At 48.4% G+C, this 13,666-nt stretch overlaps 1 protein-coding gene across 27 annotated transcripts in view; it reads right to left on the bottom strand.

Annotated features, from left to right (window-relative positions):
* MICAL3 (microtubule associated monooxygenase, calponin and LIM domain containing 3) overlaps positions 1–13,666 on the bottom strand; it is a 2,019,125-nt gene that overhangs the window by 616,596 nt on the left and 1,388,863 nt on the right. For 22 of the 27 annotated variants that reach the window (XR_013606836.1, XM_078673602.1, XM_078673604.1 and 19 more), the window contains 2 exons: positions 8,511–8,767; positions 6,855–6,944 (listed from right to left, as the gene is read on the bottom strand). Coding sequence is in view for 26 of the 27 variants with exons in the window: in XM_078673602.1 (XP_078529728.1) it covers positions 6,855–6,944; positions 8,511–8,767 (347 nt within the window). In the remaining variant the exon portion in view is untranslated. The remainder of the gene's footprint in view (positions 1–6,854; positions 6,945–8,510; positions 8,768–13,666) is intronic. The other 5 variants (XM_078673614.1, XM_078673619.1, XM_078673620.1 and 2 more) reach the window with 1 other exon arrangement.

The raw sequence follows: 13,666 nt of genomic DNA, 5'->3' as shown, positions 1-13,666 counted from the left end.
GATCTTGTTCTTCTATACCTGGAAATAGCTGCCAAGTGGACCTTGATGGAAGCATGAGCCAGACCTGCCTGTGCCAAAGATAGAATGTATGGCAAGAGTTGATGCGGAGCTGATGAGAATGGATGCACTCCTTCTCTCTGGCACCATAAATAGAACCTCTTCCATTTCGCTCTATATGTCTTATTAGTGCTAGGAGCTCGTGCCTGTGCCAAAATGTTCCTGCATTCTTCTGAAATGTCTAAATCCTTAAACTCTCTGTGTTCAGGAGCCAAGCTATCAACTGAAGCGAGCTCGGGTTCGGGTGGAGAACCTGGCTGTTGTACATTGATAGAAGGGTCTGGTTGGGGTGCAGATGAATGGGCCGCTTTTCCGATAGAAGAAGCAACTCCGTGTACCAGAACTGGCGAGCCCAGGCAGGCGCTATTAGTATCATCCTGCACTTGTCCAACTTGAGCTTCTTGAGGACTCGAGGAATCAGGGGAAATGGCGGAAAGGCGTAAACAAATGCGCCTGACCAAGACATCAAAAGGGCATTCCCCAGCGTCCCTCGATGGTGTTCCGTGCTCGCATAACACCGGCATTTCTTGTTCCTTGGTGTTGCAAACAGGTCGATCGCTGGGGTTCCCCAACGGGAGAAGATGTCCTTGACCACTGTGTTGTCCAGTTCCCACTCGTGTGAGACTGCCCTCAGGCGGCTTAGCGTATCCGCCTTCGTGTTGCATACTCCTGGAAGGTGTTCTACCACGAGCGCGATGTTCTGTGAGATCACCCACTCCCACAGCAGCTGGGCTTCCTGAGAAAGCAGTTGCGATCTTGTGCCTCCCTGCTTGTTGACGTAATGCATTGCGGTGGTGTTGTCCGTACGCACCAGGATGGCAGAATTTGAAATCCTTGGAAGGAACGCCAACATTGCCAACCGAATAGCCCTTAGCTCCAGAACGTTGATATGCAAGCGACGTTCTACTGGTGTCCAGTGGCCACTGACCTGGAGATCTTGCATGACCGCTCCCCAACCCTGAAGGGAGGCGTCTGTGGTAATGACTCGAGGAGCCGGTGCCGCTCTGAAACTGAGACCCACTGCGAGGTGAGATTTCTTCATCCACCATGAAACCGTCCGTTTCATCTGCTGGGTGACCATTACTCCGTCGTCGAACGACCCTTCCACTTGTCTCCACTGAAGGTCCAGTTCCTCCTGCAAGGGGCGCATTCGCAGCCTGCAGTGCGGAATCAATTGAATACAGGATGAAATCGACCCTAGAAGAGATTTGTACATCCTGACTGTCATCCAAGTTTTTCTCTGCAACCGAGCGGCTGAAGACATGAGTTTCATCTGTCTCTCTTCCGATGGGAAGGCTTTGCACACCTGAGTATCGAGTATCGCTCCCAAGAACTTCACCGTACCTGCCGGTTGAAGAACCGATTTTTCTCTGTTGAGTTGCAAACCCAGATGAATGAAGAGGCTCAAGCATGTGTTCACTGCTTCTGTTGCCTCTTGGAAGCTTGGTGCCTTCAGCAGCCAGTCGTCTAAGTACGGGAATACTTCCAACGACTGCCTTCTCAGAAAAGCTGCTACCGGGGCCAGCAACTTTGTGAATATCCGAGGTGTGGATTTTAATCCAAATGGGAGCACCATGAACTGGAAGTGACTCTTGCCTACTGTGAAGCGAAGAAAACGTCTGTGAGCCGGATGGATCGGGATATGAAAATAGGCATCTTCCAGGTCTAGTGTAGCCATGAAGTCGCCTGGATTCAAGAGGCGCAATATGTCCTGGAGTGAAATCATCCGAAACGAACTTTACGAGATAGGTATTGAGCTCCCTTAAGTCCAGGATCGGACGCCACTTTAGTTTCGTTTTGCGGATCAGAAAAAATCTTGAATAGAAACCTTCTCCTCTTTGTGATAGGGGAACACGTTGGATCGCCCCCTTCTGAAGCATTTGTTGAACTTCCAATTGCAGAAGGTTTCGATGTTCTGAAGTAGTGGCGTGGGGAGCTCTTGCAGGTGGAAATTCCTGGAATTCTAGCGTATGCCCATGTCGGATGATGTTCAATACCCACTGATCCGATGTTATTTCTTCCCAGCTGCTCAGATGTTGAGATATCCTGCCGCCCACTGGAGATCCCAGAAGCGGAGGAACAGTTGGCAGAGTCAGGAGGCCGCTATTGATGCTTGCCAGCGTCTTTGCCCTGACGCCCTTGACGTCCACGAGCGTTCTGACGAGAGAACGATTGAGACTGTGACTGTCGCTGATAATACTGATTGCCGTACTGCGGTCTGTACGACTGCGACTGCTGCGAGTATCGCTGTTGCTGATAACCACCTCTTGGCGAAGTGAAGCCTCTTCCTCTCGCTCCACGGAATGATGTCTTTCTATATTGTAGGTTCCCCAGAGCCCTTGCCGTCTCTGTGTCCTTCTTTATTCCCTGTAGGGTGTCATCGACATGTTTTCCCAATAACATGTCCCCATCAAAGGGCAAGTCCAGAATCTTATTTTGGACCTCTGGTCGGAAGTAAGTCGCTCGCAGCCACCCCTGTCGTCGAATAACAGCCGCGCTGCCCAGAGCACGGAAAGAAATGGTGGCGATGTCCATCGCGCAATCAATCATTTCCGAAGAAGACCGTTGCCCTTCTTCCAGAAGTTTCTGTGCTTCGGCTCTAGGGTCATCCGCCAGAAGGTCCACATAGTGTGCCACATCACTCCACATCTGGCGGTCGTATCTTGCTAGAATCGCCAAGGCATTGGCCGCCCTGACCAGCAAGCTAGCCATCGACGAAAACCGCTTTCCAGCGTTGTCTAACCTTCTACCCACCTTGTCCGGTGGAGTTGTGAGGGTGGCCGAAGGATTCCGTGATTTCTTCTGCGCCGCCTGCGATATGACCGAGTCTGGTCTAGGTTGTCCAATCAAGCAGGCGGGGCTGTCATCCGGAGCTTTATACTTTTTCTCCAAGCGTGGAAGAGTTGGAATGACCGTCGCTGGAGACTGCATCACCTTCTTTCCTTCTTCCCATATGTGCTCTACAATGGGAATCGAACGCACTGTCTTACGGTATGCCTCTTTAAAATCATACAAAAAACAATCCGTAGATGTTGCCGGCATGGTTAGCTTAAAGCGTGCCGTGGCTCTTTCCATCAAGCTGAAGAAACCTCCCACATCCGCCGGAGGTGAATCTACCGGGTCCGGCACCGGAGAAGCCGGATCCTGTGCTATATACTGGTTCCATTCGTTATCAGGATTCTGATCCTGGTTGTGTTCATCCTCATCCGAGGTATCATCTTGGACTTGTGTCTGCCGAGGATATTCCCTCTCTTCTTCCCCCTGTGAAGGAGGTACAGATTGAACTGCCATCACCTGTGGCTGAACCTGCGCCTGACCTTCCACTGGTCGCGACCCGTGTCTGCTTCTATACTCCTCCAGCATTGCTCTCAAGTCTGTCAAAAGACTCATAGGCATTGTAACCGTGCCCTGCTGTGCCTGAGTTTCCTGGTATGCGACCTGTTTTTGTTGTCGCTGCTCCTGCCTATAATAGTACTCATCATCTTGGTCAGAATCGTGGTATTTCAGATTCAACTGAGATGGACTATATGCATCCCCATACATCTCATTCTCCGAGTACTCATCCTCGTCCAACAATAGGGCTGGGGGTAATGATGACACCTTTCTAGGTGACGTCATATCCGGAGTAATTCTCCTCTTCCTGGCGCCCTCTCTATCACCTGCCGTCGACGGCGTCATAAAAGAATCCACTTCCATAGCCTGAACCGTCGTCGACGGGACTGTCGACGAGATAAACTTCATCGTCGACGGGATCGTCATCGTCGACGGGCTCGTCATCGTCGACGGGCTCGTCATCGTCGACGGGCTCGTCATCGTCGACGGAACTGCCATCGTCGACGGGCTCGCCCTCGTCGACGAGATCGTCGTCGTCGACGGGATAGTCATCGTCGACGGAATTGTCTTCGTCGACGAGGTGGTAACCGTCGACGTAGTCATCGTCGTCGACGCTGTCGTCGACCCAGTCTTCGTCAACGGCATCGTCGTCGAGGTCCTAGTCGACGTCGTCGTCGTCATCCTCGTCGTCGTTGGATGGCTCGTCGACGTATGAGGAGACAAAGTCACCACAGAGGCTTTAGAGCCTTTTTTGACCACTGTTGAAGCCTCTACAGTTGGTTTTCTGAAGGACTTAGAAACTTTCTCCTGATGTGAAGGCCCAGCCGAGCCCTCATCCAGTTTTGCCTTCTGCACCTGAGGTGTCTGCCTTTCCCTCTCCTTTACACTCTCGTGAGGAGATTCGCTAGGCCCAGGCTTGCCAGACCTATCAGAGGTCCCACGCATAGCCTTTGAGGGGGGTTCAGATGAAACTTCCACAGATGATACACCCCTCTTCAAAGATGTCTTGGAAGATGATGATCTGGTATCTTCCTCGTCACTAGATACCACTTCCTCCTTTTCCAACTTTCTGAGCCAAAGAAGTAACCTTCCTTCACGATCACGAAGGGTCTTAACAGACATCATTCTGCATATCTTACAACCCTCTGACTTGTGGTCAGGGTATAAACAGTATATACAGTCCTTGTGTGTATCCTCAGTATAAAGTCGTTTTTTTGCCACAAGTGGCACAAGGCCTGAAAAGGCTCTTCTTTTCCTTATCAGCAATTCAAAGAAATCCTGTCAAAAAAAGCTTAAATAGTACCTCAAAGTAGAAGTTAGAGCAGAGCTCTAAGGAGACTCCCTGTCACCAACGATGCGGTAGAAAATCTGAGGCTCTGAGCTTTCTCAGGTAGGTTCCACAGGGTGAGGCTAATCTGATTGGTTGCTAATGTGAGTTTGGGTCTTTTTACATAAGGACACCTATAGGCTACAAAATATAATGAGGCCTAGGCCTAATTTTTTACTTTTTACACCTATGAGGGTGTATTTACCTAAGTATATATTTATATATATATATATATTTATTATTACCGAGGCTCCCAGTCCGACGACGGGGAATGATACAAGCAATGGGAATCTATGAAAGTTCCAATACTGGAGTAACTATATTTTTCCTAGAATTGTAGAGCTGTGGGGGTAACCCGTTTTAGCACCAAGAGGCCATTTAGAAAGTGATAGATGTGCTCCATATAAAACCACATTGGCAGCTGGTGCATGACCTCTACTGAGTACCGCTTCCAGCAAGCGTCCTTGTACTTTTCTCAGAAATGCCTTGCTTTTCAATCTGAACAGCTTGCATTCGATCTCGGCAACAGATTAGGTCATTGCACATACATGTGACTCTCGTTCCGCGGGTGCAGCACTGGAGGGGGGGGGCTTGACTTCTGGCGTCATTCTAATGCCTCGTCCGATGACTTAGAAGGGCTTGGTGAAGTCAAAGCGTGCTCCAACTTCTTGGACTTCTTTTGCGACTTACCTGAGAACGACTTAAAGGGAAGCAACAACTGGCAGGAACAGCCCGAGAGCAGGCCCAGGACCTTCCATGCGACAGGGACCTGGAGCGGTGTGGAGTCTTTCAATGTCGGGCTGCAAGGAGCTCCATTTCCCGGTCGCGAATTACCTTAGGATTCATGATGCGGCTTTCGGGACAGTTCTGAGAGTAGTGGCCTGACTCCAAGCAAACCAGGTGGATGTCCGTCACAGCCATTTGACTGTGACAGGTTCCGCATGCTTTATAACTAACTGGCTTTTAAGGGGACATCTCTAGCACAAGGGGAGCAAAATTGCTAAAAAAAACAAACAAAAAAAACAATGGCGACAATAACAAAAAAGGTTGATCAAAAATGTACCAGGGTTGCACTTGCAAACCTGCGCTTATGTAGCAGAAATAAAAGAACTGATGTCAGCATGCAAGGGTGGCACCTTTACAGGCACTACACATCACATCTAGTACCTGCCACGCCGAGCCGTTCAATGCCACTTACCGGCATGCAGGGGTACAGCTCAAGATTTTCCAGATCCTGTCTGACGCCTAGGGAATAGTCTATGGTAAGGAATCTGTGGCTAGAAGTCTCTATCACATACAAACCTACAGGTTGACTCAGGGAAGCAATGGAGTAGGTTTATGACTAATTGTGGCTGAGAAGAACACATTAAATAAAAAAAAGGTTGGAGCACCATAGTTGGAAAACATGCTAGGACCAATTTGTTCAGAGGCCTACAATTGCCAAACTAAAGCCACAAAGCAAATCCCAATTAACACTAATCAGATGATGCATGGTGCAGAGGGCAGGGACTGCTGCATGGCAAAGGCTTGTGTGAAGTATCATAGGTATGCAGCAATCTTTCAGCTTCAAGAGGAGTCTGGTTCATGTATGAGGATGTAGCATTTTCCAATGTTTGAGAATATAGTGAGCTGAACATAAAAGAGCACAGGAAAACATATAATCTCTGTGATTTCTTTCCAATTAAACCATTATTCACCTGAGTGTTATTAATCAAGCCAGAGAAGCTGGCGAATTGGAGCAATGTAATGCCGAGAGGGGAGAGGCAAACAAGGCAATGAAGTGTATCTATAGCATAAACACCAAAACCAGCATAGTAACAGTTCACTAGAGAACACTATTATTTGTATTCTTGTTTTGGGAAGTGTGAGACTTTTATGGGCAGGCTAATAATGCGTACAATTAAAGGATCATGCAGGGGTGCCTTGAACTAATGTAAACTGCAAGCTATTATTTTACTCCTGCATTACAAAATGACATTTAATGCAAAAAGTTAGCAATTTTTGTAACCATGTTTAAGTAGTTGGGTAAGTAGTTATTAACAGATGCACGTATGTTTGCAGTCATGCAAGCACTTTTTAATCCTGGTATATGCCTTTGGCAAAATGCCAACTCTTTGCATGTTGAAGAGTGGAGTACCTTTAAATTTACCCGTGTCCTCTTCATCAGAGAGATGCTGGAGCCAAAGGCCTTGTTGGAGCTCCCTGTCCCAGGGGCAATACTCTCCCTCTAAAGAAAGAGTAGGGCAGGGAAGGCACACATGTCCAGATAGAGGAAGACAGAAGCAGAAATCAGAAACAATAGTGTAATCCTAGCTGTACGAAACCAGAATTACTACTTGAGACCAACACACAGAAAAGACCCTTCTACTTTGCTCTACCTTTGCGGATCCATGCTGGGGTGGTCCGACATATACAACAAGGCAAGGACAGAGGCATCCACTCCCAGAGGACTGCTCTTTTCCAAACATGGGAGGCCTCCATGTGAATAACTACCCATTTATAATGCTTAAGTCCTGCAGTGTTAGTCGAGGTACACAAAACCACCCCCAGATCCCCCATTACAAGGCCCTCTCTGTTGTTGGAGGCCAGATACAAAAGACAGCACTGAGGGCAAGTTTAACACAGACAAACAAGGAACTAACACTTCTATGGCAAAATAATGCCAAAATATGTAGAAATGGCAAAGAATAGGTAAGAATTGAGTGAGAAGAAAAGAAAAAAACCACACAACAATTGCACTAAGACAATCAAATGTTTTTGAAAATGCAAAGTAAATAATATACCCCAGAGAAAAACTAAAATAAAAATACACACCCTCGATGGCTAATACAGTGGGATCCAAATGTATTTTTGACAAGTGCATGCAGAACAGAGGAAAATCATTTTGAAAATGATTCTAAAACCAGGCTTAGATTAATCTCCTGCTTAGACTGAAATCACAGTGGATAAAGGGTGCGATGGTGAAATGAGAGAACCAGATGACAACGTGATGGCCAAAAACTCTTCTTAAAAGAAATTGGCAGAATGCTGTGGTACGTAAAGCAGATGTGCAAGTCAAAATAACTTGTAATGCATTAAGGTTTCACTGGACGTAAAGCCATCCGCATCTACGCCAAAACCAACTAGACAAATAAGGCCCATTTTAACATAGTTTTCCACTATGGAGTGGGCTTTATGTTTTTGACAGTACGAGGGACACCACTCCCACTTCTGCTCACCTAAAGAGCATTTAACCTGATCAAACAAGGAGACGGCACTCTGGAAGTTCCTATACTGTGGTGGAACCTACACAGTCCAAACCTGAGCAAAGAGCACAACTACAAGTGTTTCGGTAAATACTTGAAAACTAAATTATTCTGGCTGGTCTTGAACGATACCTTATATGGGGATCGCCATTAAGAATTTATGTCAGCACCCACCAACGATAACTGCACTCAATGTGTTTTCCCTTTTGAACCTATTCGGAAATAACCAAAAGGCAATTTATTTATAAAGATATTCTCGCATTAGCGTATCTGCCAGCTGCATTATTCACTGATAAACAGTGGATTTTATCTCAGGAGCATCAATATTAGTTTTACCACTGTTTTGACATTTGCTTTTATGTTAAAAATGCTTGAAGAAAAAGGATCGTGTGTGCAACTTTTACTGAATCCCAGTGTTTCTGGCACGGATACGGTATTTAGATGTAGATAAACAGTTGCACATTTAGTATTTTTTGATAAATGACAGTTTACACCAAGGGACTTCTCTTGTAAACCTGTAAACAAATGTAACACGTAATCTCACAAACCTTCACTGGATTCATCATCTTCCTCATCCTCCGCCTCCCCATCCTCTTCCTCTTCTCCATTTTCTTCCACCAACACTCCCGCCTCTGGGGCTTTTTCAGCCTCACTGTTCCCCTCTTCCTGTCCCTTAAGAAGGGCGTGGATTCTTACAGCTTCCTTCCAGGGAACACCGCCCAGATCAGATGAAGGGGCCTGTGCTTGATCCTCCTCGTCGTCCTCTTCTTCTTCATCCTCCTCTTCCATTTCAGACTCTGAACTACTAAAAAAGGGGAAAACGAAGAAAAGCATTATTACAGAAAGACAAGTTATGATTCACAACGAATCCAAGTAATTGGCGGTCCTTTAATAGAGCACTGGAAATGCAATACAGTCTTCCACTGAACATCAGTAAACCAGGAGTGTACAAAAGGCCCAGGAATGCGGAATCAATTCAAGATAGCCACTAGCTACATAATCTACTTCCAGCTAGGTCCACTGAATGCACATGTAGCTTGTGGGGACATCCAGAGAAGCTGATATGAATCCAGCTATCAGGACCAACGCTAGACACCGCTGCAGTCAATCAAATCCTTACTTAAGAGAGGGCAACCCTGTATTCTAGTACACGGTTATTTCGAGGGGGGTTTTCATGGGACTGCACTGTATCAATTATTTGTAAAATGTAGATGTAAAGGCCACCAGCTCCACACGTGCATACAGTGTACCCTCCTTTGTGGATGGAAAAAGCACAGATCCAAATCGAGGTGTATATATTAACACACCACCGTCGGCTGATGGGGGGTGGTATGTTTGCTTCCATCCACCGAGAGGCAAAGATTCGAGCCCCTATCGGCCGACGGTATGGAAATACTGGTGTCTGCACAACCCACATAAACGCTCGCACATATGTGGTTCACAGTTTAGATCTGACAATCTATTGCATTTGAGCTCAAAATACACCTGGTAGCCTACAGAGACCCCTCATCTCGGCAATTTGTAAATAACAAAAAAGTAGTTGGAAAAGATTCATAAATATCTGCCTCACATTTACAACAGTACCTGCTGCTGGCACAACTGGCCCCAGGTACGCTACAGCGGGTGTTACCTGCTGAGATGCTTGTGGAGACTCGCATTAACAGCTGCAGTGCATGTGGTAGCTAGCCTTGCTGGTGGGAAGTTTGCAAGGCATCAAGGCATGTGGAGGTAGGTTGTAAATGCAGCTGAGCACATGGAGTCTGTCTCTTTCCTTTACTAGGTAACTGCAACTGCTAAAACACACATCAGCCAGGCTCTACATTGGCTCCCAGCTACAAGAAGATTCTACATCGAAGCCCTCTGCATCACCCGCCCTGCACTAGACTCGATGCGACTCGTCCTCCTCTAGAGTAACATTTGTGAGCATCCCCGACCGAAGTCAACAGAGCAAAGCTCTGAAACAAACTACTCAGGTTAGAACTCTCCAGAACTACTTGCCCTTTTGTAAACCACTGATCACATGGTCATTTCAATTCGCTTGCCTTGAGCATTGCAACCATCATGAGAACCAGCCATCTGCCTCTACAGACCACCGTCAGCAGAAGCTACCGGAGAGGCGTGGCAAGGCTCAGCAACATGGAGGCTGCTGAGACCTAGCGTTCGGGTCTGTGCGCCCTGGCCATGCTGTCAACCGGGGAACTGGGCTCCTTATGTGTGAGAAGTTGGCCTGATATATAGTGCTCACTATTCTAGTGATCACTGTGTATCATACCAAACAACCCTTATTGATGATTGGTTGTAAGTCAACCTTATAGACCAGCTATCCTAGTAGCATGGACACGAGCAGTCTTCAGGCTAAACTCTAGAGGGCGTGTTAAGCCAGCTGTTTTACCATCACATATACCCCTTGAACACCAAGTGAAAGGACACCACACAAGTTGTTATGAAAATAAAGGATATTTATTTATAACAAGACTACCCTGAACTCTTTATGAGTCAGGGAGCTAAGCACAATACAAAACTCTTACGAAAATACTTCCAGTTGCACAATTTACACAAATGCCCGAGGGGCACGAAAAACCATATACACAAAAAGTGGAATGCGAAATACTAGCAGGTAAGTAACAAGATCCAGAGGCTTCAGGATCGCTAGGACTACACTACTGAACCCTAAGGTTAGGAGCAGGAGCCCTAGGGAGATCAGGTGCAGAGTGTGCACTCTCACGCGGGATGCGGGAAGAAGTCTATGGATGCTAGCGTTTCTAAAGTTACTGTTTCCGGACGAATCCGACTAGGTAGACTAAAAACGACAAAGGATCTGGACACTTGGATAGTGAACCTGTGCTGGAGTACCGAGATACTCAAGTTACCTAGCCCAGGGGCCGCGGCTGCATAGGGTTCAAAAGACGTCGGGAATCCTCGTTGAAGTCTATGGAGCCTGAAAGAAGAAGTTGCTGGCGGGCGACCAGTGAAGAAGTTCGGTGTGATCCAAGAGGGGGACTCAGTTCTTAATCACTAGCCAGTGATTATGTGGGCACCAGCATGGCACCGGATGAAGTCACCTCGACCAGGTGAGTGGGCGACGCTGGACTCTGCAGTCACACGGGCCAGGAGGCGTTGTCGGCGTCCAGGCTGGAGGTGCGAGCTGTCCCACGAGGCTGTCGGCTGTCGGCGATGCTGGACTCAGGATTTGAGCAACAAACCTTGGCAAAGGCAAGCCCACGCGGTGGAGTCAAGATGGCGTCTGGAGTGGACCAGGAGGGTCCAGGGCACTTCTTGTTGGACAGGAAGCAAGGGCCAGTCTAGGGGACCTAGACCAGCGGTGAAAACGTCGTGGTACGTCGTCAAGAGGGTCACTAGCCAACGGGCAAGTGACCGGACAACGTGGCAAGCAGCAAAGAAGCAGAAGGGCCCCACGCAGATCTCGTGGATGCTGGGAGGCTGGACTACGGTGCTGAAGCTGCTTAGGGTTAGGGCTTCTCAAACCCCAATGCACTTACTCGAGGGTCTCTCGGGGGTCGTGCTGGTGAAGCGTCGTGCAGGTCTTGAAGATGGCCGGTCCCACGGGTCTCGTCACACCCACGAATCTCAGCTGGGCTGGATGATGTAGGTAGAGGTCAGAGATGGCAGGGAATCCGGGTCTCGTCGAGCTGGGCAGTCTTGATCCGGAGGATGGACGTGCAGCAAACCGCAAGAGCTTCGATGGTGCCTGCTGGTGCAGGGTGGCTACTCCTTAGCCACAAGGGAGAGTCTTCAGAAAAGTCAAGAGTTCCTTTCGTGGAAAGTAGTTCAAGATTCAGAATGATCTAATTTGGGAAGGGGGCCTGCTCCTACCTTTATCCTAAGAAACGGGGCTGGCACGCGACTAGGTCCTGCCCTATGGGTGGGACCAGGAGGGGGGTGGTTACACCCCTCTCCTTTGTCCGGTCTCTCCCCAGCTCAGGGGCTGGTGTGCCCCAGGAACTGGTTTGAGCCGGCATATGCACAGTGAGCACCGGGGTGCCACTTGCAGTCACCTTCCTTTCAGCCCTGCCTACCTGGGATACACAAAATCCTGTCTGGGATGGTGCTAGCACCGCCCCCGACAGGAAACCCTTTGTCCAGGCCTCCGTTGCTGGAAGAACTCCCAGCAGCAGGAGGGCAGACTTGTGTCTCGGTGGCAGCATCCATTTTGTGGAGCTGAGGCTGTGTCTGACTTTAACCGGGGTTCACAGTTACATACATGTTGTGTCCCTCTAGAAGGGTGGAATGCTAACCCCGTTGCCAGAATTGGCGAGGGGTTAGTATTCCAATTCGTATGACACCTTACTCGACATGTTTTGATAATGCTATACCAAAGTTAGCATTTAACCGCGAGGATTATAATGCACTTAAGAGTATATGGTATAGCGTTATCATGGAACAGCTATTTGGACTTGGTTCCGCAAGCTGCAAACGGGCTCAGCTCATGCCAGAGCACCATCTCACATAATTCCAAGCACTCTGCCTTCAGGATTGATAAGGCCTGCCATAGGAGTGACTGATAGGAATATATGTGTCCATTTTAGGGTTAGATATAGGAATACTATATCTAAAGCAAAGGGTGTTTACACCACCTTGCCCCAGCTGTCGTGCAGCCAGTTGTGTCTGTTTGGGTGGCCAGCCAGGGGTGGCATAATACATGCTTCAGCCCCGGGTAGGCCCTGGGTACACCTATGCCCTGGATACCTAAGGTATGCTGTACAGGGACTGATAAGGTGGCCCAGTACCAATTGGTAAAATGCACCTAAGGTACATGGTTGTAATTTAGAGAGAGAACAGCTAGGCTGTGGGTCTGATTAGCAGGCCCACAGCCAGGGAAAGTCGTAAACCAGTGAAGCAAAAAGCAAAAATCTGGGGTGGCCATGGGATTGCAGACCCCACTGCTCGGGGAGAAATATTCGACGTACTCTGCAGAAACGCAAAATTACCCAAATTCCGCGAGCGGAACGGAATTTACAGCCCAGGCCTAGTTCTAACCTTTTCCCTGGGTATTTATGGGCTTACCTGTGGGTGGTTCCTTAGATTCATCGTGGGTCAAGATGGAAGCCTGAAAACACGTCACTCTTCAACCGTCTGGACACTTGGACCTTTGCCTGGAAAGAAGACTGCACCAATGAAGACTCCTGCTGCTCCTGGTCTTGCTGTTCTGCAAGTCTTCTTCGTCATCTGTGTTTCTTCCAGGATCTTCACCAGACCTGGGGTATCAAGGACACCATAAGTAATCTCCCTTGAAGTGAAGGAATCACTCCCCTGCATCTCCAGGCACAGCAAGAAAGCAGACCAGTCTGCTGCTCCTGACGTACCACAGACTTCACAAGGGTCAGCAACACAGGTGCTGGTATTTGCTCGAGGCCTGACCTGTCCTCCCAGCAATTTTGAGGCCAGTACTCCTCTCAGAGCAGCTTGGACCGAACCCCTATCGACTTGGCGCTGCCAAGGCTTGTTGGCTCTGAACTCCAGAGATCTTCGGGCAACAGGAAGCTCAAGCCTCCAGCATCTCTTCCTGCCAAGTACAGTGTACTCACTGCATCCTCAGCACTGTGTGCTTTCCTTCTTGGTGAGCTGCTTGAGGTCATCTTGCGACTCCTGAACCTTTAGCTTGTCGGTCCTCCTGCTTGTGGTGAGTCTCTTGGACCTTGCTGGTCCCAACGTTGCTCCTTTTTCGTACTCTGTGCCAGTTGCG

The sequence above is a fragment of the Lissotriton helveticus genome, chromosome 1_1 (genome assembly GCF_964261635.1).
Source record: "Lissotriton helveticus chromosome 1_1, aLisHel1.1, whole genome shotgun sequence".
NCBI lineage: Eukaryota > Metazoa > Chordata > Amphibia > Caudata > Salamandridae > Lissotriton > Lissotriton helveticus.
This window is presented reverse-complemented; position numbering and strand designations above follow the sequence as displayed.